Source organism: Colletotrichum aenigma (assembly GCF_013390185.1).
Source record: "Colletotrichum aenigma strain Cg56 chromosome Unknown KSG_Cg56_contig08, whole genome shotgun sequence".
Lineage (NCBI taxonomy): Eukaryota > Fungi > Ascomycota > Sordariomycetes > Glomerellales > Glomerellaceae > Colletotrichum > Colletotrichum aenigma.
In genome coordinates, this window is record NW_023500914.1 from 4407040 (window position 1) to 4432089 (window position 25050).

A 25050-nucleotide genomic window follows, 5' to 3' on the forward strand; every position below is an offset into this window, starting at 1 on the left:
TACAGATTCGTTGAATTAGGGTCATTTTAAAGCCAAGTCGCCTAAGAAATAAATTACTGTACTATTGCATGCACTGGCGTCAGATGTAGGTTTTAATTACCATCGCGATAAACCACTGAGATTCACCCGCAATTGCTTAGCACATTTTCTCATGGGTCAACTTGAACATATCGTGGCCGTGGAAGGGGCTGGTTGATCGTCGATTCAAAAGTATTCTTTTCGAACGCAACAAGGCAAAATGGCTTGGTAAAACACTAGTGACAACTTTAGTAAACACGACTGATTAGAATAGCAGAATCCGCGAAGTCCAAAAAGAAGCTGAAGTCTCGACCTTAAGGAAAACCTTTTGACAGCATCTACCACCGGGTAGTTATGACGCAACTGACTCCATATTCTTTCGAGGTGCAGCAGATCGTGATCGGCGGGGTTGGAGGAGTCGAGAGTGGAACAGCGCGGGTTTCTCAGGGCCATATCCAACCCAATCCAACCAGGAAAACAAGGAAACCTGGTGTTAGGATTGGCTGAGATCATCTAGATTTAATAAAAACGAATCCGAAAGCACACCACTCGCGGCTTCGAATACCCTATCAGGCATGGGGCCGGCCTCCATCTTCGTCCGCGTCGCCGCTAGCGGCCGGTGCACGGAGTATGAAAGTTTAAGCTTACTTACCAATTCGCGCGAAACCCAATGAATGGTGCCGGTATTTTGAAGTTTGTCGTTCAGTCATGCTTTGGAGTCAAACTACTTTGGGCATGTTGAAGGATTAAGGTTTCCGAGCTCTGGTTGGCAACATCCTGATGGCGGGGTAAGTCGAACAGCCGGAGTAGATCATTGTCGAGATTTGAGTAAGTGGATACGAGATGTCTCCAGCGTGGCAGACTGAGTGTCGTCTGAATGTACCCTACTCAGGTTCGTCGTCTAAACAGGCGCGTCAAGAGGACCGCTGTCAAGCTTGTCAGTGTTACACAAAACCCCTCAAAACACCAGTCGATCATCCGGTGACCAGCTGTTCCCGTGCAGTCCCGAGATGTGTGAAGCAGTTCATGAGCTCATCATCTAGATTGATTGTGACCCGTCAAACTAACGCCTGCGAATCAATTGTTTGCTCCTTCTCTTTCCAGATCTGTTCTAGACTGTTTCATGCAGGTTACCCGCTAGGAACCATGTCCTCAATTGATCTCTGGCGCTTTGCTCCTTGCTCAGTCCACTTAAACTGGCCGCGGGACCCTCGGACGGCGGGCGGGCGTACCTGATCGACAGATCCCATTCCCGGGACACGGCGAGTCATGACCGAAGCTGAACAGTCGTGTACGAGGAACAGATCTGACGAACGATCGTTGATGCAACTGAATACAGCGATGATAGACGGATGGAATGGAATGTCCAGGTTGCCAGTGCCAGGATCATGCGCGTCGGGCAAAAAGTCCCGATGAAAAGGCAAATGCCTACCTAGATGCTCATGGAGGGGGTCTCCCGAGCTCGGACACATCCGACGGGGTTGTCTGGTGACCATGGACTTTTGCTTCTCGAAAAAGTAAACTTGAAGCTTGATGGAGATGACAAAGCAATTATTCTTCTTCGGTTAGAAGTGAATCCCAGGCGATTCAGACGCCACAAATCTAGCTCCTGCCAATCCTAGGCCCCAGAGTGATCACGCCTCTCCAGTCAAATAAGTTTGCATAGGTAGGCAGGCCAAAAGGGCGAACCACTAGCACTATTGCCTTTTTGGACATAACACCAATTCATGCATGTCGCTACACGGGCAGTTTACCGCCTGTCATCAAGTTCGCAGGGATTTGGGTTTCATTCAAATTTGATCTTCGATTTACGGGGAGCGACGTCTACCTCTTAGACACAACGCCCCCTTTGAACACTTTACAGTGTGCATGTGCAAGTTTAGGCTTTGTTCAATGCTGAAAATATGATTTGTGCTTCCACTTGGCTGTAAAAGACTGTAGGATACGGCAGCGAGACGAAAAGGGGAAGCATCCCTTTGACTAAGATTAGTCTTGAATGTCTTGAATTGGGTACGTGGTGTTCTACCTAACTATCAAGATGGGAGTGACTGAAAATGTCGAAAGTCGTGATTTGCAACACAATCTCTACCAGCAACGCCTTGTGAAATATTCGCCAGACCTTTTGGCTTAAGAAACATTTCGCCGCCACAATCTTCGGCAGTCAAAACGCCACGTAACTAGCGATGAAAATACCATAGAAATATGGACTCGTTGGCCGTATTCCTCTCTCTCAATCTAGACGTCATGTTCGTTGTTGACTTCTTTCTCCCCTTCATTCTCCATGACGTCGGGGACACTCAGACGGACAGTTTTGTCTGCGAGATTATTCTTCTTCGGAGCAGCGGGAGCAGCGAGACCAGCCATTTCGATATCTTTGCCACTTTTCTTGACGCTGAATGGAAGCCTGGATTGAACAGACTGCCGCGGAGACTGTCCTCTGATGTGATAATTCCTCCAATCAGCCTCTCGACGAGGCTTCCTCAATCCAGCGCGGCGGCGCTTGTCGACAACGAAGCCGTAATTGTACGCCGTTCTAGCTGTGTCATCGGCAAAGTATTTGTCCCAGTCCCAGTCTTGCTTCTTGACCTTCTTGTCGGAAGGAACGGAAATCCTGAATCGGGAAGTCTCGGGGAATGTAAGGGGCTGGCCCCTAGGCTTGTTCAACGTAGAGGTGCTGTCGATTGACTATTCTAAGCTGAAGAAGGAGGAAAGGACTTTACAGGGATAGGCGCCTAGCAGCAGTGATGCAGACCGGGGCTAGGCGGTGTGCTACAGCAGAATAGTGGATCCGGCGGAGCTGGATCTCAGTAGCTGCTCCGGCAAAGCCGGAGATCTCGGCCGGGCTCTAGCCCGTTACAGGGAATAACTTCAAGAGGTGAACAGCTTCCATCTGCGCATCGTTGAGGGCAACCGAGCCGGCATCTCGAGCTCTGATCCAGACCACATCGGGGTCTTCCAGGGTCACATCGACGACGAGAACAGAATCAGGCTCGTCGCGGGGCTTAAAGGTGGTGGCGAACACTAGATTGCCGAGGTTAGACATGGTCCTATTCGAGGAGGGGAAGACAGGGCAGTACCGTCAACGTTCGGAGGAAGCAAGTCAATGAAGGTATTGCGGCCAGGCGCGGGGAGGAGGCGGGGCTTGGCGCTCTTGGATTTCCGTCTGACATGGGCAATGTCGGTGCTTGGGAATGTGACCTGGATCCAACCCCATGTCTTGGGGTCCTCTCGTAGGAGGAGTGTAATCTTGACGTCCTTGGACGGCTCAAGTCGGAGGTGCTGGCCAGAAGCGTCGGCCCACGAGATTGACACGTCGGTCAGACGGCGCTCCTCTCCCTTGGCCATGTCAAAAATGCCTTTGCCTCGTATCGGATGCACTGGGAGACTTGAAGTCGAAGGAGATCAGTACGCCATGTGTGGGATGATGCAGATGGGTTGAAGAGGTTGAAGTTGGACAGAAGAGGCCCGAGATCTGGACCGGAAGGCGGGAGAATTCTGCCACCTTCCAGATTTTGCGGTGCTTCTGCCTAAGTGTAAAAAGAAAACTGCAAAAGAAGGAAGGTGCGATACGATGGGGGAAGGATCAGGTGAGGCACCTGCCTCCCACTCGCTCGAAAGGCAGGAACCGGCGCAATGACAGACGCCCCTTCTGTGTTTGGCTTAATTATGTCGCCCTGGCTTGACTCCAGAGACAAAACGCCGTTGATATGGTTACTGGGAGGTTCCATTTGAATCTTGCTTAAAGAGGGAAGTCCGGAGGCTCAGAGGAAAGGAACAAACTAGCAGGCATTCATCCAAGTGAGACTGTGAGCGAATAAGGGTCTTCATCATGATGCCATCTTTTACTTCAATGTTGGTCCAAAACCCAAATGTCGACGGGAGTCTTCAGAAATTAGGAGCTTTTGATATTTATTATGGGGAGTTATCCAGATATTTTCCATGCAGTATGTATGGAATGACGAAAAAAAGCTGATAAATGCCGATTAAACGTCCCCGCCACTCACCGCAGCAGCTTTGCCTGCCCTCCGACCAAAGACAGCACCCGAAGTCAGCCCACTGCCTCCTGGATAGTTCTGATAGAACAGGCCTCCCATCATCTCACCAACGCAGAATAATCCCGGGATGGGTTTCCTTGTCGTGGCACTGATTAGCTGCGCATTCTCAGCGTCCACTTTGAGCCCACCAAAGGTGAACGTCACTCCGCAAGTTACTTTGACAGCAAGAAACGGACCCTTATCCACAGGAAGTGCCCAGTTTGTCTTGGCCAATGGCAGTTGTTTCGTCGAAGATTGTGTCGAAACGCCGTCTAAAACAGAAGGATCCCACTTCGCCGATGGACTTTCGTGCTGAAACGCATATGCTGCAGAGTTGTACTCGTGCAAAGTGCTGAGGAACTTTTCACGATCCTTGAGTCCATTCGACGATAAGATGTCTGCGAGCTTTTCGATCGTTGCCGCTTCGAAGCGGTTATCTTTCAGTCTCTCTGGGCGATACTCTTCAGATCGAAGCCACGGTGTCGTTCGGGCGTCCCAAATCTGGAAGGCGACGTGATCCGGCTGCTGAAGAATGGCACGGCCAAACTTGGCATACGTGTAGTTTCTCATTGCAACGCCTTCGTCAACGAACCGATTTCCTTCGACATTGATCATGAGGCCTAGGGGGTATCCGGACTTGGTGTACTCGTTGGATGCCTCGCGGTCACCGACCGACGGATCCGCATTTGCATCCCAACATGTAGCATGGCACCCGGACCAGTTGCCTACGGGCAAAGCGTCGAGATCCCGAATAGCCAGCTCAATGCAATCCCCCATGTTATACGGAGTCCCGCGGACCATTGCCATATCCCACCCAGGTCCAAGATACTGACTACGCATCCGTGGGTTCGACTCAAAGCCACCTGCTGCGAATACAATCGCATTTGTTGAAATGACCTGCTCCACTCCTTCGTGAAGAACCGTAGCCAGATAGTGATGCTTCCCATCCTCGGTCTGCCGTCTGACCCCTTTCAGCCCAGTACCCCAACAGAGGAGCACACCACTGGCTTTGGCCGCAGCTAGATGATCCGCGATGAGACCCTTGCCTCCGTCCTCGGTCTTGAGACACAGCCCGCCCCAGAATTTGAATCTCCCGTCAACTTCATATGCCTGGCGGTTGAAAGACAGCTGGAACCGAATGCCATGGTCTGCCAACCACTTCATGGTAGACCGTGAGTCCGTGATCAGTACTCGAGAGAGCTCCTTATCCGAACGTCCGGCGCAGACGTTTTCCATGTCTTTTGCAAAGTTCTCAACCGTGTAAGGCGCCAAGTCAATCTTGGTTGCCTTTTCGCTGTCGACGTTGTTCACGATCGGGAGGACATCGTCGAGGCCGTCGTGGACTGTACGGTAGGCGCCGGCGGTGAAGTACGAGTTTCCTCCGACCCATTCTTCGGGACATTTGTCAATTAGCAAGACAGTCGGTTTTTCTCCGGCGGGCGGCTGCGTTTCAGCGGCGGACAGAGCGGCGGAGAATCCTGCGTTGCCGCTGCCGACGACGAGAACGTCACATTCAGTGCTGGGCAGAGGCATGACAGCGACGTGAATACGAAGTGCTGGGCGAAGACGATGATTTGAAACCGAATCGTTAGAATTGCGTTAATTTACCGTCAAGGATGAAAAGTGATTTTAAGCAATGGAAAATTTGTCAAAAATAACATTAAATGTTCCCGAGACGGGAGTGAGTCCGTCGTCACTCCCGCGGGAACGGGGAGTGGCCCCTCATGCGGGGGAGCGGGGGAGGGGCAACAGGTTACTGCACTTCGGACACATCCGCCGGGTACGACGTGCCGATGTCCGGACGTTGACCGAAGGCGTGCTCGAACATCGTAAAGTTTGCAACTGCGGCGATGGAATGGTAGATTGAAATAAAGAAATTAGTGCAATTGAAAAAAAGGGGATGTTCATGACGTAATGTATTCATGTGATCAAGGACGCGGATGCATCCGCGTGGCAACACAGCACTATCGACATTGTTGAGACCGCTACACGGTCTGCTGAACTGCCAGGGAACTTAGCAGACTCTGGCTTTGTGCTCCTGATCTAGGCTGTTGATTGTTGACTTTGGCGCGTGCGCAACTACTTATCGTTCCTGATGATTAAAATTCTTCTCAATACGATTCTCTAGAAGGAAACCGCCCTCTTCCTCCTGATAGAGCTACCAGACTAATGTAGGCCTGGAAAACTTGAGAGGGCCTGATTCCTTGATCTGTAACAATCTCTTCTTGATCCTGTGTCCAGCTTCTTTCAGAATATCGCTGGTTTGCGGCCATAGACAATAGTCCTGGAAAATAGGTCAGTCATACTCAAATCCACTGTGTCAGGAGGGACACGTACGTCTCGCACCAAGCATAGTTTGACTTCTTCTTCATCTCCCTCCTCATCTGCGCCCCAAGTACCGTCGCCTGTATCGGATCCCATCCCAGAATCTCCGTCATCAAGAACGTGGCAAATCCCTCCAGACTCTGATCAAAGGCCATATTGATGAGAAGCCCCGCGTGTTGGAGCTTCTCATCTTTCGGCCATCCGTGCATGGGTGTCTTGATCTTCCTCTCCACCACGTCGACGAACCCAGCTGCCTCCATGTTGTGCTTCATTGTGTGCCCCCGGGAGATTGAGAAGGACCGTCCCATCTTCTCTCCACCTTGGTCGAAAATTTGCCTCCATTCGTGGAAGATGTGATCGGGCGGGAGCTGTACGTGGTCGGACTGGATGTTGACGTCGAACTCTAGGTTCTGAACCCAGCCACCAGGCTTGAGGTGCCGGAAAGCTGACCGGTACAAGCTCACCCAGTCGGGTATGCTGCCGTAAAGACATCGCAGGTGGACGAAGTCAAAGTGATTCTCCGGCCACATCCAGTCGAGGAGGCAGTCATCCATGACGAACCGGAGGTTGGTAGGTACCCACGTCGGCTGAATAGGACTGATATCGGTGCCAAGAACCTCGGCATCGGGGTACTGGTCTGCAAAGTCGATTGCCCAAATCCCTGTCCCCGTGCCGACGTCCAGAACCCTTTGTGGGTTATCCCCAATTGGCGCCAGAAAGAGCTCGTCATCCAGAATCATTAACAGGGCATTGTGGATCATGTCCAGCCCGTCATTCTGCTGCTCGTCGTTCGGCGCCCAGTACTCCGTCGTCTTGCTGTTCTGGTACGTCCGGCCATGAAGCTTGCGGTAGTCAAAGATACTCTCGGACAGCGACGCCGTAGACGACACAATACTCTGGGCGTCGATCGCGGAGTCTGCATCGTCGTTGTCATCTCCACCATCTAGGTCCGGGTTCGGTTCAATCCGCGTATCTGCAGCTACTCCAGGCTGTGGATCGGCAGCAGGATCCCGAACAGACGGCCCCGTTCTCGAAGGCTGTGGATCAGCGGGAGGGCTTGGGATAGAAGCGGGAGGGCTTGGGATCGCCGGCTCCGTCCTCGAAGGACCCGTCGCCAGCTCGATGAACGCAGATGCCATGTCGTTCCACAGATATCGCCGTCAGGTTCTCGCACGGATGAACGCTGAAGAAGGATGGCAGGACGACACGTGGGGACGCAGAGGTAGCCGCAGAGATTTTCAGAGAAGCAGACGAGCAGGCACCAGGCTTCTTTCTGACCGAGATGAACGGTCTTTAAGAGGGGAGGGGTGTCATCGTACGAAAAGGACCGCCATGCGGTGAAACCTCGCGGTCCATCCCGTTTCGCTGCTCGATTCCTCACAAATAAAATCTCATCTCTCGCTTAGGCTAGAGGTGGCCGGCCAGTGACGTGCCTTTCAATGACGCAGCGGGCACAGAGACACGCCGTTCCGCCATGCACCCCGTTGAGGAGCGCGAAGGGCGGCGGGCGCTCTGTCTCAGTCTGCAGCCGACAGTTGAGGCGCTGCCAACGGTTGGAGCGAGATTAGGTTAATTGGGCGTCCCCTCAGCCAATGTGGAGGAAAAAGCAAAGAAAATAAAAAGGTGTCAAACGGCAGCAAACAACGTTGGCTCTCGATTGAGCGCGTATGTCGGGGTTGGGCTTCTACGCATCGTCATTCGCTGCGTGTCATGCATGCAACCGAGGCGTTTCTGCACTTCCTTTCGGACTCGGTTACTCCCCCGATGGCTCCGATCAATGCCAGCTGAAAACCCGGTTTTGGCGCGCCCATGGACTTGCTTGACTGGGCGATCGAGATGCACCGGTTAGGCCTACCCGGTCCTCGGGAAGCAGCGATTGGCAATCGAGGTTGGCGAGATGATGGCATCGAGAGCGCCCATGTCGGATCGCGCCTGCGGGTGGAGTCGAGCGGGTGGCCCTTGTGGGTGAGGGGCTGACGGGAGCGAGCATGCATCAACGGATAGACCTGCATTCCCGTGCCGAAGGCATCGTTATGTCCGTTAGTGCGGGCAAATACGGGCGTAATGAGGGGAAGAGGTTCGCTCGTTTGCTCTTGACACGGCCCGAGACAGGACCCTCAAGGAGGAGACACCGTAATGCTGTCTTGACATCGAAGAACGATTGGGTTTCCGGCTTTTGCAAGATAGCAGCCTGTGGGAACTAAGACATACCTATTTGTCAAAGAATGCAGCGCCCAGGTCGATTCACTGCGCAATCGAGGCGAGCTGGTGTTGCAGCCTGCATGTCATCACTCTTCCGGCTGCCGGGTTGTCATCACACCCTTAGCGTTTGCTCAGCCTCTCGTGTTACCCAAACACGATCTTGCTGCCTGCCGGTGATGGAAAGCGGGGCTACATGCCGGCCAGCTCACACCGAGTTCTTCCTGCATTGAGCGTGTCTGCCAGTCGAAGTAGCCGTTGAACATGATTCAAGCTTCCGCTGACATCTCCGTTGCAAGCATAGTTGCTCGATTCGTGTTACAATCCATAGTGGGCTCTCTTCGCGTTGGTCTAGACTCTGTCAAGTCGGCACGTTTTTGCCGGTTCGTGGGGGCGAGGCCATGGGGTTGAATAAGGTTGAGATCAGCCGGCAAACGGCTCCTAGAAAACCTTAATCTTAACCGGCCTTTAACTCATCAGTCAAAGCCAGGAGGATACTAGCGTACAATGGTGTTTGCCAGCCCAGCCCCATACCTGAGGGAAGGTGTGCTGTGCGGTGATGAAGGCATCGTCGCAGTAGACACGATGCGCGTCATGCTCGAAAGCCAATTCTTTCTCGACGACGACAACACTTCGACGAACAGGTTTCCTCTTATGGAATAGGCTGAGGGGGGATCCATACCGGTGAGCGTCTAGTCGAGGAACTTCCACTATACTGTAAGAGAGGCGTGCATGCATTTGATAGCTGAATGCGCAGGAAGATGGAGCGAATGATGAGTCGAAGGACAATGCTCGAAGAACTGGACTAATGCTGCGGGCAAGGACCGGGGAACATGTACGCTCGATCCAGAGATTACGGCCGTGCCTCCGGAGTTGCAAGCGATTGACCGGCCAGGGCATGCGATCGGCCCCGAGACCGGTAGCCCCACAGCGGCGTTGAACACCTCCGTTAAAGATTCGGCTCGGCTTAGCACGCTTCCGCCCTCGTTCTCGCCGTTTACATCACTTCGAAGCCGATGGTGGTTGATTTATTGCAAACCCGTGTTCTAGGAGCTGGATTTCAGGACACCGTTCATGCTTCGTCGCTGATTCCCCACCCCCTGAAGGCGATCAAACGGCGGTTCATCTAAATTCAGGGGTGCAAGGGGCGGCTAGGGTTCCCCGCCGCAGCGAGTCAATTCCCCAAGCTCGAGCTTTGAAGTGGCCTTTTTCTTCCTCTCTTTTTTCTCGGCATCCGGCCACTGTGTTCATACGTCACCGTCGCACTCGTTAGAATGTCTCTGAAGGTTGTCTTGCCGCTGCTGGCGCTCGCTGGTACCGGCTTGGGCTGGCAACACAAAGCAGAAGCTCAAGTTCGCGATGCGATTGCCACCAATGAATACAGCCTGATTGCCTGTAAGTTGACTTCCTTGGAGCTTTGGAGCTACGCTGATCACTTGGATAGTTGTCGCGGTAAGCTCGCCATGAATGTCCCAGCAGCTCCGAGCAGCTCAACGATATCGTTCTAGCACACAAAATACTGATCCAAGAAGCCTTCAACGTACGTTGCGCGTCGCACCTTTGGTTAACCTCTCTGACCATACCAGCGATGCATCTAAAGCTCTTGAGCCCCACTGGGGTGCCGTCGAGGATGCGATCCCGACTGCCCTCTCCGTCGATTGCGAAGCCTCCCCCGACCTTTGCGCCGACCTCGACGTCGCTTCCTTCCCCGCGATCCGCTTCTACCGGCCCGATGGTACGAAACATCACTATCGTGGCTCCCGGAAGGGGTCTGAGTACGTCGAATCCTAAGCTTGACTTCTTGTCACCCCCAGCTAATGAGCCTGCGCAGAATCGGCGCCTTCGTCAATCGCATGAACCGACCCGTTATAACCCCCGTCGAGAAGCAGACCCTGTCCTCCTTCCGAAGCAGCGACGACGTCGTCGTGCTCGGTCAATTCACCACCGAAGAATCGTCCCTACGCGACCGCTACAATGATCTTGCCGAGCGCTTCCACGATCGCCATGCTTTCGGCTTGACCGACGTTCCTGAATCTCCGGGCCGAATTACATGCTGGAATAATGCCATTGGCGCGATGCAAATGTCGTCAGAGCTGGAGGAGGTCGATGCCATGGAGAAGCTCGTGAAGAAGTGCGCGGCGCCATTGGTACCGCGATTGACAAGACGCAACGAGGCGGAGTACCTCAATGTCTGTTCCCTTCTGCCACCCTCCAAGCGCGTCGTGATTGCTGACCCAGATGCAGGCGGGCAAATCGTTGGTCTACTTCTTCGCCAGGATCGATCAGTTCTTGGACGCGTGGAGCTCCGCCGTCATTCCCTTGGCCAAGAAGTATCACCAGTACATCACTTTTGTCACCGTCGACTTGACCGAGTACCCCGAGATGCCTGCAATGTTCGGCCTGCCCACAAACATCGAAGACGCTGTTGCTTTGCAGAACCCAGCCACTGGCCAAGTGTTCCCGTTCACTGGAGAGATCACGATCGATGCCGTGGAAGCATTCATCACCGATATTTCTGAAGGTAACATCGAACCATGGGATGGAGAGACGATCCTCGAAGTCGTCGAGGTTGATGCAGACGATGAGGCGGCTCCGGCCCAGACCGAAGAACAGAACGAGAACCAAGAGGGAGCCTCTAAGGCCAATGTTGACGCGAAGGAGAAGACCAATACTCACGATGAACTCTAAGAGAGGCGTTGCCGGTGTCGATCTGAGCAGTTGGACCGGTCGTCTTGTATATACCTCACAGCGTACATTGCCATTCCTTTGAAAAGATAGGAGAGCCAGGTGTTTCTCCAAGTCATGGGACGTAGAACTTCACCCATGCGTCAATCGTGCACCTGAAAGCCCTTCTCGCTGAGCTCAATGTGAGTGTTAATCGCGAAATAAGTAAGCCACTGCAACTTGGAATAGATGTGATAACGATTTTCATTGACAATACTCTTGCGAACCTGGATCGAAGCTTTCCTAGATATCGTAAACAGTATCACAATGCTAGTAGGCATCTATCAAAGTAAAAACAGATTTTTCACAGTGTGGCGCAAACCTCCACAAATTGGATGTTGCTGGGTTCAAAAGGTGGAAGATTATGACCACACTTTTCCACACCACCAACCGACCTCTCGGAAACTTCGGGCAACCTCAGACGATGACAGGAAATTAGATCGAAGTGATCAAAAGCTCACTGCAGATAGCGTCTTGGAAATACTAGGCAGACGCGACCTCGAATGATTCGCGAGATCATCCAATCATGCATCCCACAGATTTTCCCTGTGAGACTTACCATGGGGAATCGAAGTTAAGAATTGAAAACGCCATGATCAATAAAAATCGCGAATTCTGAAAAGTCCCAGTATGATGAGAAACGCCATGCATTTGCTAGCTCCATAAGGAAGGTGACCCTGATGGTTTACGTCATTGCGAATTTATGGCAGAAGAACGCTTCTTGGGGTCTTTCCTAGCTTGCACTGAGACCTGGAACTTGCATGCTCAGAGTGCAGCTCAGAGTGCAGCTCAGAGTGCAAAGTCTGCTATTTCATCCTAGTTCGTAACAGCACACCATCATCGTACTACTGCGGGACAGGCTTGGCGCTTACTTCCTAGAAGATGCGCAATATCAGCAGAAAACTCACGAATCCTTGCCAGTTTGGTGGTGAGATACTTAAAGGCATCCGCATTATCCCCCACCCTAGGATTCCTAGCCTCAGTCCTTTTTCGCGTGCACCGCTGTTGACCGTTACCGACCTTCAGTTGCGACGATGAAGCCCATCCTGGTCGCCTCGCTCGTAGCCTCCCTCGCCGCGGGACTCTCTGTCCAGAAGCGAGGCGCCATCTCGTATGAAGGTTACCAAGTTCTCCGCGTCAAGACTCTTAGCAAACTGGCCTCCGTCCAACAAAAGCTCTCGACAATCCCTCACGAGCAATGGAACCATGACATCGACACTCACATCGATATTGTGATCTCTCCTGACCAGGTCGCCAACGTTGAGGCTCAAGGTCTAGATTACCGCGTGCTTCATAAGGATCTCGGCGAGTCCATTACAGCAGAGTCTCAGCTCAGGGGTACATACAAGCGTGATGTCGACGATTTGTCATGGTATGACTCCTACCATCCGTATGCAGACCATATTCAGTACATCAAGAACCTCCACGAGTCTTTTCCCGACAACTCCGAGTTGATTACCGCCGGTCACTCTTATGAGAATCGGACCATCCAGGGTATTCACCTTTGGGGAGACGGCGGCCCTGGAAAGCCAGCTGTTCTTTATCAGTGAGTTGTATGCTGTCAGATTATGATAACACAGGCTCTAATTTCATTTCAGCGGGAATGTGCATGCCCGAGAATGGATTACGTCCAAGGTGAGTTGACCGCTGAATGTCCCAGAGCATCCGGCTAACCTGATCAAGGTGGTTGAGTACCTAACTCTCCAACTCATCAACACCCACAAGAACGCCACCAATGCCACGGACTCCTGGTTGAACACTTATGACTTCCACATCTTCCCCATCGTCAACCCCGACGGCTTTGCGTACTCCCAGGAAGTTGATCGTCTCTGGAGAAAGACCCGCACCCCGCCTCCCCCGCCGCCGCAGGACCAGTCCTGCTACGGCACAGACATCAACAGAAACTGGGAATACGGATGGGACGTAAACTCGCTTGGTGCTTCGACTAATGCCTGCGCACAAGCTTATCGAGGCCAGAGACATTCTGACACCATTGAGAACCAAGGTCTTGATGCCTACGTCCGCAAGCTCCGTGACGCGGCTGGAATCAAGCTGTTTATCGACTGGCACAGCTACGGCCAGTACATCCTTTCACCCTTCGGATCGAAGGAGGAGTGGTATGCTCCCGAGCTTGGGAAGTGGACCAAGGCAGCGTCAATCCTGAGCGAGGTCATCCGGGACAGCTCCGAGCGGCGCACGACCTTCACCTTTGGACCGAGTGGTGCTACGCTGTACACAACCACCGGAGCTGCTCCGGATCACGTCTACGCTATTGGTGGTGCTGACTTCTCGTACACCATTGAGCTTCCTGATACGGGGGACTATGGCTTTATTCTGCCACCTGAGCGTATCAGAGGTGCTGCTGAGGAGCAATGGGTCGGTCAGAGTGCCTTGTTTCCGCTTCTAGACGAGGTCTTCTTTGACGGTATCGGTCCTGCGTGAGCAAATGTCACGGTTACCGACAGTGACTGGAATCCGGGGCTGTTGAAAAGTCAGCCTGTCATGGTTTTCCTCTTCAATACACGTAGGGTTTTCATATTTGTCTCAGTATAATTAGAAATGTTCAAGAGACCGCCTATCCTATTCTGTAACAGCTATCTTTCCTATGGTGATATACTCTAACTCACTGTCGTCGTCGCTGCCATCCTCATCGTCGTTCTCATTGTCGTCGTCTTCGTTATTATCGCTGCCGCCGCTGTCATCATTGTTACTTCTACTAATACTTTTGAGAGGAAAGGTTATGTAACTAAGGCACACAAGAAATATAACCGCTCAGACACAGGAGAATCAGATGGGCCATGTATAGTGCAGAAGACTAGAACCTATCACACAATCGTTTCCTTACAAACTCGGAGCAACAGTCTCATACTTTACTGTGATATAAACTGCATTCAACTCCTTACCGTAGCCCATCTACTTAGCCTACAAAAAGGGCTTGACCTACCTTGTAAAGCTAATGAGCCTATGGGCATACAACAGCGTAGTGTCTCCATGCGACATTCTCCCGAGCGTATTCCACAGCTTCCATCACTTGATCTAGAGTAAACTCCTTCACAATAGTACCGCTTTCGACGCCAATCCTCAGCAATCCACAAGTCACCATGCCGAGCAACTGCTCCACGGTGTGACGGTTGCAAACCCACTTTCCAAGGATTTGCAGATCTCTGGTAACTGCCGAGATGTAGCTCAAACCTCCAAGTCTTGCTGTCGTTCCGCCGCTTAGGACAATGCGACCATTGAACTTTAGCGTGCGGGACGCAGCTGAGAGGTAGAACGCCCCGGTGTTGCCCTCGGGGGTCCAATCATTGTAGACCTCAGCTCCGGTTCCACCTGTTGTGGCTTGCATAATTGCCCCGTAGTCTGTCTCGTCGTCGCCCGTCATCACAACGTACTTCAGACGGCCTGGATCTCCACCGATTCTCTGCTTCATTGCCGCGAGCTTGCTCTCGCTCCGTCCGAGGGCAATGACGTTTCCACCCACGGCCAACGCAATTTCAACGGCTAGACCGCTGAACATACCAGACGATGGGCCAATGATGATGGTCTCGGCGGGCTTCAGCTTTGCGGCTTCAATAATAGCTCCAGCGGAGACAGCGTAGTTTGCGATAGACTGTAGCACCGCTGGGCTGTAGCCAAGCTCTCCACATAGGCGGTCTTCGTTGAGCAGAATACAGTTCTCCAGGGGAACTTTGGTGTACTGCTGGAATGCACCTTCCTTCCACTCTTCCCAGAGCCTATAGGCCCCGTCAATCGTGCCGCAGATGTGACCCTGCACAATCTTGGTGTTGGGATCGTCGCGGGCCTGTACCATAGGTTGGATGTAGACGAGATCGCCAGGCTGGAGGCGTACTGCGTCCGGACCCACGGCGTGAATACGTCCCACACATGGCGGATTCGGAATGACTGGGAGCTGCAAGTTGTGCTGTGGCAGCTTGCCATCTAAGATGAGGTGCATGTAGGACGTGAGGGATGTCGCGAGATTTCGCAAGATGACGGTACCCGCAGAAGCCTCGGGCACGGGGAGTTCGACCTTCATCAGAGGTGCGCCGAACGCAGTGAGCCTCATGGCAAAATTGGTCGGTGTAGGAGAGGCCATATTGGTCTGAGCTTCAAAGCTGGTGGCCGGGGAAGGAGAAAAGTAGTAGTAAGTGTTATATCTGTCTTGTGACTGCAGATACCAAGTATCCAACTGAGCTGAGGATTGAGTCTGTTATATTTATCATGCGTTGCGCCTTCACGACGACATCACCGTCGCGTCTTCGGTGTTCTTTCGCCCTTCGCGTTTGCGCTCCCCGAGAAGAGGAGGTTTGGGCTCGCTTTCGCATTTGAGTTGCCACACATTGTTATCCCCAAGTCTTGACTGTTCGCGCAACCCTGACAATGATAGATCAATTTCTGCTCTACTAATCCTACTATCGACATAGAGACTGGCGCCTTGGACGTCATACGCATCAATTGACTTCTGAGCGCCTGGTAAATGAGCTGAAATGACACAGGCAAAGATGAGAAAGTCTTCACATTATTCGCTTATTAGCCACCGTTGGCCTCAGGGTCACGGTTGGATGTGAGACTGAACTCATCCTCTACCAAGTTGGCACACTCATTGAAAGGCCGAGACATTTAACTCCCTCATCCTTGATACACATCAATGCCACTTCAGTCAAATCGCAACATGAAAGCGGCTGATATGCAAATGTACCGCTCAAAAAGAACTATTATCCACCTCCTCGTCGTCCGATCCGCGTCGCGGTTCGCATTGTGTGGGGTATTCGTCCGAAGCGGCGGACGGTATGGTGGAGAACTGTCAGCTGGTTGCGATAGTCTTCTTACAATGTCCAGTCGGGTTGACTCAGGCATCGGCAAGGTGGGCTAGAACAAGAAGAACGAAAGGCCCAAGCTTCGCCGCTTGAGAGTGACTCATGTGTAGATGTTGTATTGTTCAGGCTAATTTACAACTTTTTCTCTGCTTTGAATGGTTCCTCCCCATATTGGAGAAACGTGCCCATACTCATGTAAACCCCAGCTGGCAAGGGACGGCTAACCCCCAGCATCCGGTTTTCAAGCAGGATTCGGCCCAAGTGCACCTTTGAGACGTATCTCCCCCTTGTGTAAGAAACGAATGACAAAGGCAATGCCGATCAGAACGATTGAAAGGGCAACCATGCTTGGGTAGCCTTTGGGGTATGCAGGGGCCTCGACCTGTTGCCAAATCACCAATGGCAGCCATGCCTGAAAGACGTAGGCCATTTGATTCATGGCCCCGGTGACCAAAGCCCTTTCCTCGTTATCATCGCTGCAGATTTCGTGGGCCCAGGCGAATGTCAGGCCACTGATTCCTCCTCCAAACCCACACAAGATGAAGCATGCCCATTTGAGGCTGTTGGGCACATTCCAAATTGTTAAGGGAACGTAAGCGATAATTTTGACTAGCCCTGAAAAGACGATAGCTGGCCAGCGAGCTCCCCGAAACAGACTGTCTGAGGTCCATGCGTAGATCAATGGAGTGATAATGCTGACTACCTCGGTAATCGTGGGATAGATGTTGACTTCGCGAAGACTGTAACCCTCAGACTTCAGCCAGAAGGGAAATGCGGGTTGAGAGTTTCCTCCGTTGCCGTTATTGAAGACAATATAAAGAATGACCAGAGTCCAGATATGCCAACTGGAAAAGATCTTGACAAACTTTGCCTTCGTATAAGGCGCCCTCTGGGCGCGTCCTTCCAGTTGCATGCGCTTTTGAGCTAGGACGATTTCATCGGGAGTAAAGTACCAGGCTTTTGTGATTTCTGGTAAGTCAGGCAGGAAGAAGAATCCAGAAATGGCAATCGGAAGGGACACGATAGTGTTGGTGATGAACAGCCACTGCCAGCCGTGATAGCCATGCACGCCGTCAAGATTATGGGCAACAGCCATGAGATAGCCAGAAACCATTGACCCAACGTTTCCCATTGCATGAAACAAGCAACTACGCTTGGCCAATTCGTCTTTGCGGTACCAGGAGCCAATGATGTATTGCATCCCGGGATAAAAGGTGGATTCTGCAAGGCCAATGAAGAAGCGAAGGACGTAGATCTGAGTTGAAGTCTGGCATTTCGCAAGAAGGATAGTGAGAACCGACCAGGTAACCAATCAGTTGCTGTTTGAATGTGCAAATGGCTTTTAGTTTCCTACCTCGCAAATTGGAATCCAGATTCGAGGGCGAATCCGGGTGAGAAGCATGTTGTTAGGGAGGTTGTCATTACGGATGTTGAGTGACACAGCAAGAGGCAGACTCACCTCGGAATCTCACCAATCACGTATCCAACCGTCCAACAAACTTGCATATAGTTGAGCTCATTCCCATACAGGCTGAGATCTTCTTTCATGCCAGACACGAATGCATTGTTGATGTTGACCTGGATGTTTCAGTGACTGCTCATTTTCGCCGGGCGTGCCCTTATCAAGTACCTGATCCAAATACTTAATGAAGTAACCAAGTGATGTCAATGTCATCAATACCGCATCAAGCTTGAAGAGAAATCGACGTTCCTTTGGAGACTTGTCGAAGGTGTCCCACAAATAAGATTTCCATGTTCGTTTCGGTGCCTCTTGGAGGACCTCAGTGATAGCCGGCTCGACGATGCACTTGTCGTTGCTTTGAGAAGAAGCTGAAGTTTTGCCATCGGCATCGGCTGGGAGGACTTCCGCCATGGAACCAGGCATACCTAGAAGTAGTCAATGCCCTTAAGAAACCCCGTAAAATAGATGGAGTGGGTGTTAGTTTTCTGATTGTCTACACAAGGACAATTAGCGGACTTTCTCATGGCCGCAACCATATTCTCCACGATGTTATATCAAAAGCATTCTATTTGCCAAGATTAGGCACTCCACCTGGAGTACAACAAAAGGCTGCAGGATTCTGTCGTAATGGAGGGTTTGTAAGTCGTCAAACGTCTTGGAAGCAGATTCTGGCTGGAATGGGCAGCCGATGAAACCAAGAAATCGGGCGAGACCCGACGCAGACCGGCTGAAGTCCGACTAAGATGCCCAATCCTGAGGCAGAACACCATACTAAAGCTTTGCATTTACCTGGTAGTTTTCCAGCAATTTCACCCTGCGGAGATCCTCTCTTCATTATCCGTGAGATCTGATTTGCTGAAGTCGCAGGCCCATGCATGAGGATTCAAAGATCTAGGAAAGAACCCGAGAAGCGGTGGGCCGGTGGCGATATCTTGATGTTGAAGGAAGTGATTGGTTGTGGTGGTGTGGAGAAGGAGCTGCTCCGGACTCGCGCCTCCTTCATAAACCCTATAGATTAGCAGTCGAGGTTTCTCTATGCTAGGCCATCCGGGGCTCATATGTTTACCCATTATAGTCAAGCAGACGAAAGGACAATACTCGACTAGCTTATTACAGGTTGTAATTCCTGAAGTCACGGGTATACAGCGACGTATGGCCTTGGGCTGTATTGTCATCAGCTCACAGATTGCTGACGTACGAATGAAATATCCAAAAATGCTCGACTAATTTAGGGTTAGGGTTAGTAACACAAATACTGTGCATGATCACGCAATATAAAACCAGCCATTCAGGCAAATACCTCGTTCTTGGCTAAGAAAAGTCCATAGGGCAGAAATCGCTTCGGATGTCGGCGGCTGGTCTGGACAATGATAAAGGTTGGTCTTGGTGACTGCGAAAAGTCAAGACCCTGTCCTCTTGGCATTCATCACATCAATCGTTATCGTTCTCGCGTCATTGTGAACGGCTTACCGCCAAGGACAAGTTAAAGAACATGGTATCTCGTCAATCTTCGTTGATGAGGACAGTACATAACGTATTCTAAATGGCTCTTTTGAAGTGCCCCATTTCCCCAAGTTGGGGCAAAGGTGTATCGTGGGGTTTTGAGGGGTAATTAGAATGTCGCCATCTCAAGGATTACCCACGCCATCGCGGGGCGTAGAGCGGTCATCGGAGACAAGTTCACATGGACTGTTGGGTTTCGACGGATGCCGTTGCATATGTTGAGCAGGAGATCACTCAAATCGGAACTACTTTCTCATGAACGCATTTCATAACTCTTGATGCCGTCTTCTCACGGCCACTACAGCCCGTATGAGGTTTCTGGACCGCACCATTCACTGTCTCGATTGCCCAAGTTTCCGTCAGACCAATTGATAAACGAGGACATATCTTCTCCGGTCCACGCAGATGCCATGCGAGTTGGAGTGCCTTCGGAATTCTGGTCGTCCCCAAAGACACCATCCTCTGCGACAGTTGATTCCAAAGAGCCCTTCGGTTCCTCGCGCTCCACGGCATCCTGTTTCAGTGGGCTGTAGATCCCTAAAACAAGCTGGAAAATGGTACTCATGTCAAGTCTGAAATAACTTAAGCCTCGAAGCTCTTTCAGAGAGACTTATGAGAAGTGGCCAGTCAGCAATTGAAACTGAAGAACTTGGCAATCTCCACTCACAAAGGAAAAGTCTAGCAATGCCCCAATGTTGCGATGCCTGCGTCAGTTGTATCATGACTGAGTCTAATGCATCCAGCAAGGCTATTTTCTCCGTGGCATCAACCGGTCCAGATCTCATGAGTACAAGGGACAAGAACGACGCTGCTGTCCACAGGATGGGGATCAGAGTGATTGCATCACCTTCAAGAAATGCTTGAGAAGGCCAATTTCCATGTTGGTAAAGTGCGACAATGCGAAGAGCGTGGGATATGCTGTTGCTCCATCGGGTTTCATAGTTGTATGAGGCTTCGTTTTTGTTAAGCCACTTATCGCGCTCCATCGTTAATGGGCGCAGCGGCGGTATTGCAGATAGTAAGCCTGTTCTACTATCATCTTTTAGCATGACGAAAAGTCTTAATGTTGAACCTAAAAGGCCATATGATCATACTTACACATGTAACAGATGTAAAGCTTCAAGTCTCAGACGATGTCCCTCCACACTTTGATCAGCTGCGCAATATTCGGGAGACAGAAACTCAGGAGAGAGGCCTGATATCATGCAGTACCATTGCCTCTCGAGACGGTCAAGACGATCTTTGACGGCGATTGTGGGCCTAGCTTGCCTCAGTCTTATCAGAGAACTCATTTCCCGCGCTAATGCCGTCGCTGATAGCCTGACTAATTGCGCCTTAACTCCTGGTGTCTCTCCAGGTAGTGGGTTGTACCAGTTCTTTTCTCGATCGTCGTCTAACGATCTCGTCGCAGAGGGTGGGAAGTTGCCAATAGCGAGTTCCGACAGCCGGCAAGAGGGCAATAGGGTGCTCGAACTTCCATCTTCAATATTCGGAGGCACTGAAGACATCTGACTGGCGAAACTATCCATGGCCCACAGGGCCCACCGTAGACATCTCTTCTCCTCATCGTCTACGGTATAATCCGAATCATCTCTTCCAGACCCTGGGCGAGGATTGTCGACTTGATGTAGGTTACAAGTGTATGCCCACCTGACTGCCCTGGAATACTGATAAGAGGCCGATACAATGGGCAGATAAGTGTACTGGTAATGTGCCAAGAGGAAAGCAGTCTGAAACTCGGCCATGCCGATTCCTCTGTAGCTGCCTTCGAAATGGTCCAATTCACCAGAGGCTATTCGGTAGAATCTTTCTGCGAGACCGGGCAGGTCATTTTGCGCAAGACGCAAAACTCCTGGCACCTCTGTAAACCGACTCGAGAGCGAAAACATGGCGTATAACAAGTAGGGCGGAATATTTCCTTCCGCATATTGAGCATAGAATCGGGTCGGTGAGAAGATAGAGAGAGGCAGAGTAACATGTTCGAAATATGCAGAGATCCTGGCAAGAGTAGTCAGCGGCGCAGTGGCGAAAGTACCAAGGGACTCGTCTCACAACCAGTGCTCATTATCCGTCCAAAGAGTCCCATCCCCAATGTAACAAGGCAGTTTGGAATGAGGATTACAGGAAGATTGAAGTGTGTTCTTGTTCGGACTAAGAACCATTCTCTCGTCTGTCCAATTGATCCACTTGATAGCTCGGAGGACTGATTGAATACTGTTGGGAGACACCGGTTCATAGTACGTAATGGCGGGTGGGATACATGATGGCGCATCAGTTAAAGGAGCGAGACCTGCCGTCAACTCATACTCTGTGCTCGCTGGCTGAGATTGTTCCGAGACATCCGCGGGTAGGCCAGATGCCCTCGAAGCTTGAGGAAGCTTGGGAAACTCTTCTACTCGAGCTGGAGAACATAAGATCAGCGTCAGCCTCGAGACGTAGAATGGTTTTGGCCATAGGATGCACTACTTAGGCGTTATTCCAACTCCTTCGTGCCTTTAATGTGTTTTGATCCTTTAGCTGGACCTGGCTTCCTGCGGAGTGGAGAGTAGACGCATGATTGCCCCTGGACTATACAGAAGGTGCAAGACGGTCTTAGCTTGTCACCTTATATTCGATTGCTTAGCAGCTAGCACGGCCTATGCAACCGGGAAAAGAAGAACCAACATCTTGACTTCCGTCTTCGTTGGTTAGTTATTCGCATGCGAGCGAGGTATTTGAAGGAACAAAACTTACCTTCTACATGAATTACACGCCGGGCCGGATTCACTTTGGCCAAGCCTCAGTCGTGAGATATTCACGTTTGGATTCTCCATGTTAATGAGGATGTGATGATGCTGTCAGACGTAGTTGATGAAGATGAAAGGTCAGCTGAGTCACATGTTTCGGAACATATGGCTTCATGTAGAGACTAGTATGCTTTAAACTTTTCACTTGGATGGTGGAAATCGTCAAAGCGCAACTGTATGGACTATGCGGCAACCGAGTAGTGCGAGCGACTCGCACTATCTCGGAAACCTACCTAGCCTAATGGCATAAAGACAAGTTGTTGACAATATGTAATATCAGAAATTCTCTTTGCAAGCCGAGACGATGGTTTCAATTTGCCTCTTCCTCTTATTGGAATGTCTGCTCGTGCTTAGACGCCGTGAACGTTGAATAGTGCGTTTTTGCGAATTCAAAATCAAGACCCTATGGATGTTTCGCCAGATCATCATTCAAACGAAGAAGAATTTCTGCACGTCAAAGGCAGTCGTGATTAAGTTTCCAGAGAGGTTCTGCCGGACAATCACACCGCCCTCTATTGAACACCCTTAGCTATGGCTTATTACCTTGACGTGCAGTGTTAGACAGGTTGCTGCTCGAAGTGTGTCTCCGGTACCCCAACTTCATGCACTGCCACAGTGCGAGTGATATTAAAGTAATGCACAATCATCAAAATCGAGAAAATAATCTGTCAAAATAGCCAAAACATCTTAGCTCATTATCTACCTCTACACTATTCATTCAGCTAAACCGATATCTCATCGCAGATGGATTCCAGCAATGGAAAGAAGTTGATTCAACTGGATGAAGTTGCTGCAGCTCAGAGATTGCTCAATCAGGCTGGACTACTGCATCAAAAGACAGCTCCCATAACTCAAGCCATTCGTCGATTATTTGGCTCCAGGCAGCAAAAAGAACGCCCGCGAACCTTCAACGGCTATTTAGTCATCGGGTACAGTACTGTTGAGATTTTACCAATGGAGCTTCTCCTCTGCATTACGGATCATCTCACCGCAGCTGCACGAGCATCACTTGCATTGACGAGCACAGTGTTATACCACAAGCTAGGATCAAACTCCCTCGACATTACAGACGAGCGCTCATTGTTCGAACTCCTACTGCTATTGGAACGCGACGGCTTTCCAGTGAAGAAGGTCCCCTGTCATACTTGCCGCATATACCATATGCCTCAAGCTTCCCTCCCATCTTCAGGAAACGCCTGTGTCATTTGGACAATGGCAGAGCGTGTAGGGAAGTTTCAATCGATATATCTTCCAGAAAACATGCACTGGAATATGGTATATGCGATTATGCGATCGCATCGCCAGAGGACATACAGATATTCGCTGGATATGCTCGCCTCAAGCAAGGATTACCGAGTCGGCCATGCGCAAATCCGGTACACTACGAGGTGCCTCATCTGGGACGGCGAGCTCATTCTTCGAACAGTCATTGCCATGCTTCCATGTCACGGTGATAAGCAACAGCAGCGTGTGGCCGCACCAAACTTGAAACCCATTTTGCGGTCTATGAATAATTGCTGTGGCCACGTTCGCTGGACCGAAGAGTTCCCTCAGATTTGGCCGGAACAAAAACCACAACACTTGGAGCCCACTACGCACCGGATCGATCCTTGGAACGAGGAGAAGGATGGACCGGACAGAATACACATTCTCATCAGATCTAGGAAATGCCACCGCTGCTTTACAAGCTATGTCTATCAGTTAGACGACCTATCCGATGGCAGTGGTCGGGTAGTTTCTCTGGCATCTTACAAGATCCTGGGTAGAGGCGAGAGCGTAAGTGACCCAAAATGGAACACTCACTTATGGCATGCGTCCACAGAAAAGCAGCCAAGGCTGTGGCGTAAGACTTGCACGGTTCTCACGAGTTGGTGCCGAGCAAGGTGGAGAGCAGGAAGTTGTAGCAGGTGGGGACTGGAACTGGAACCGTGGTGCTTTGAGGGTCTCGCGCGCGGTTAAGCCAAGATTTTGTTCAATTTGATCTTGCTTATCTGTAGTAGCTTATACTCAGAAGGCTCTGTTCCAAGTTGACGTACTCGAAGAGAACCAATCAAGTTTGTCTCAACTAATAGAGTGGCTGAATTCTCCTATGCCTTCGATCATGCATCGCACAGTGTTTCCAGTTTTTAGAAATCTCCCGCGGCCAAGCCCGACGCCAGCTCCAGTTCCAGTCATGATCATGTCGCCAGGGTGTAAGGTTAGTTGATGAGAGAGCTCTGCAACTTGCTCGGCGACAGAGAAAAACATGTTCCCGGTATTAGTGTCTTGCATGAGTTCATCGTCAACCCAGAGTTTCATTCCTAGATCTTGTATGTTCGGGACCTGATTGGTCGGCACCATCCATGGGCCCATCGGACACGAGCCATCGAAGCACTTTTGACGAAACCAGTCAAATTTGAAGGCATCGCCGGATCGAAGTTCTTTTCGCTGAATGTTTTGTCGAAAAGAAAGATCGTTTCCGACGGTGAAACCTGCTACATATCTCATAGCTTCATCCCGGGAGACGTGACGTGCGACACGCCCAATGATCGCGACGAGTTCAAGTTCCCAGTCTACCATGAGGTCTGGTGAATCTATCTTCATCATAGATCCTGGTCCGCAAACTCCTGTGGTGTTCTTTAGAAAGAAGAAAGGTGGCTCTCCTCTTTCCTTCAAATTTGGACCTGGCTTGACGTCCAAACCGCGGCTCATTTCGTCGAGATGATCTGTGAAGTTGCCGCCCGCACAGAAAATTGTCGTCGGACTTGGAACTGGTGCCAACACCTCAACGTTTTCGATGAATTGAGATGAAACATTTGCCGCATTCGGATCAAGAGCAAAGTTCTCTAATCTTGAACTAATCTGATCCCAATTTCGGAGGGCATCAAGGGGGCTCACACACGTAGTAGAGACCACATCGCAGAGATCGTACACCATGCCATTCACGTGAATGGCGCCTCTGTGGCCTTTGGTTGTCTCGTAAGTGAGAAGTTGATATGAAATACCTTCCATGGTTGCGAAGCCGATCTGAGAAATTGTCATTTGAGTCGCTGCTTCTTGACCGAGTCCCCCGAGGCAGGGCGTCTGCTTCAAATAGTTCAGACGGTCACGGTCTTGCCCGGCATTACCGTCTCTAACAATTACCACATAGTTTACACTACTCCAATCATGAGCATTTGATTGGACCTGTGGGTGAGGCATGC

At 51.0% G+C, this 25050-nt stretch overlaps 7 protein-coding genes across 7 annotated transcripts; 2 read left to right on the forward strand and 5 right to left on the reverse strand.

The window, feature by feature from the left end:
• Positions 1-2253: 2253 nt before the first annotated feature.
• On the reverse strand, positions 2254-3363 carry CGCA056_v012684 (uncharacterized protein; the record flags this gene model as incomplete). The annotated part of the gene is made up of 3 exons (XM_037327928.1): positions 2254-2703; positions 2876-3039; positions 3096-3363. 3 exons carry the CDS (start codon positions 3361-3363, stop codon positions 2254-2256), a joined length of 882 nt encoding a protein of 293 aa, XP_037173937.1.
• Positions 3364-4001: 638 nt separating this feature from the next.
• ifcA (Fumarate reductase flavoprotein subunit) lies at positions 4002-5585 on the reverse strand (the record flags this gene model as incomplete). Its single annotated transcript, XM_037327929.1, has 1 exon — positions 4002-5585. One exon carries the CDS (start codon positions 5583-5585, stop codon positions 4002-4004), a length of 1584 nt encoding a protein of 527 aa, XP_037173938.1.
• Positions 5586-6299: 714 nt separating this feature from the next.
• On the reverse strand, positions 6300-7516 carry CGCA056_v012686 (Secondary metabolism regulator LAE1; the record flags this gene model as incomplete). The annotated part of the gene is made up of 2 exons (XM_037327930.1): positions 6300-6336; positions 6390-7516. The coding sequence occupies 2 exons, from the start codon at positions 7514-7516 to the stop codon at positions 6300-6302; spliced, it is 1164 nt and encodes a 387-aa protein (XP_037173935.1).
• Positions 7517-9850: 2334 nt separating this feature from the next.
• On the forward strand, positions 9851-11264 carry PDI-0 (Protein disulfide-isomerase; the record flags this gene model as incomplete). The annotated part of the gene is made up of 6 exons (XM_037327931.1): positions 9851-9971; positions 10021-10028; positions 10109-10116; positions 10163-10351; positions 10408-10765; positions 10821-11264. The coding sequence occupies 6 exons, from the start codon at positions 9851-9853 to the stop codon at positions 11262-11264; spliced, it is 1128 nt and encodes a 375-aa protein (XP_037173936.1).
• A 1070-nt stretch (positions 11265-12334) lies between these two features.
• CGCA056_v012688 (Metallocarboxypeptidase A-like protein) lies at positions 12335-13742 on the forward strand (the record flags this gene model as incomplete). The annotated part of the gene is made up of 3 exons (XM_037327932.1): positions 12335-12846; positions 12899-12935; positions 12984-13742. 3 exons carry the CDS (start codon positions 12335-12337, stop codon positions 13740-13742), a joined length of 1308 nt encoding a protein of 435 aa, XP_037173943.1.
• Positions 13743-14262: 520 nt separating this feature from the next.
• On the reverse strand, positions 14263-15396 carry adh-0 (NAD-dependent alcohol dehydrogenase; the record flags this gene model as incomplete). The annotated part of the gene is made up of 1 exon (XM_037327933.1): positions 14263-15396. One exon carries the CDS (start codon positions 15394-15396, stop codon positions 14263-14265), a length of 1134 nt encoding a protein of 377 aa, XP_037173944.1.
• Positions 15397-16358: 962 nt separating this feature from the next.
• Positions 16359-17990, reverse strand: liz1-2 (Pantothenate transporter liz1; the record flags this gene model as incomplete). Its single annotated transcript, XM_037327934.1, has 3 exons — positions 16359-17372; positions 17618-17695; positions 17748-17990. The coding sequence occupies 3 exons, from the start codon at positions 17988-17990 to the stop codon at positions 16359-16361; spliced, it is 1335 nt and encodes a 444-aa protein (XP_037174528.1).
• Between the last annotated feature and the right edge of the window lie 7060 nt (positions 17991-25050).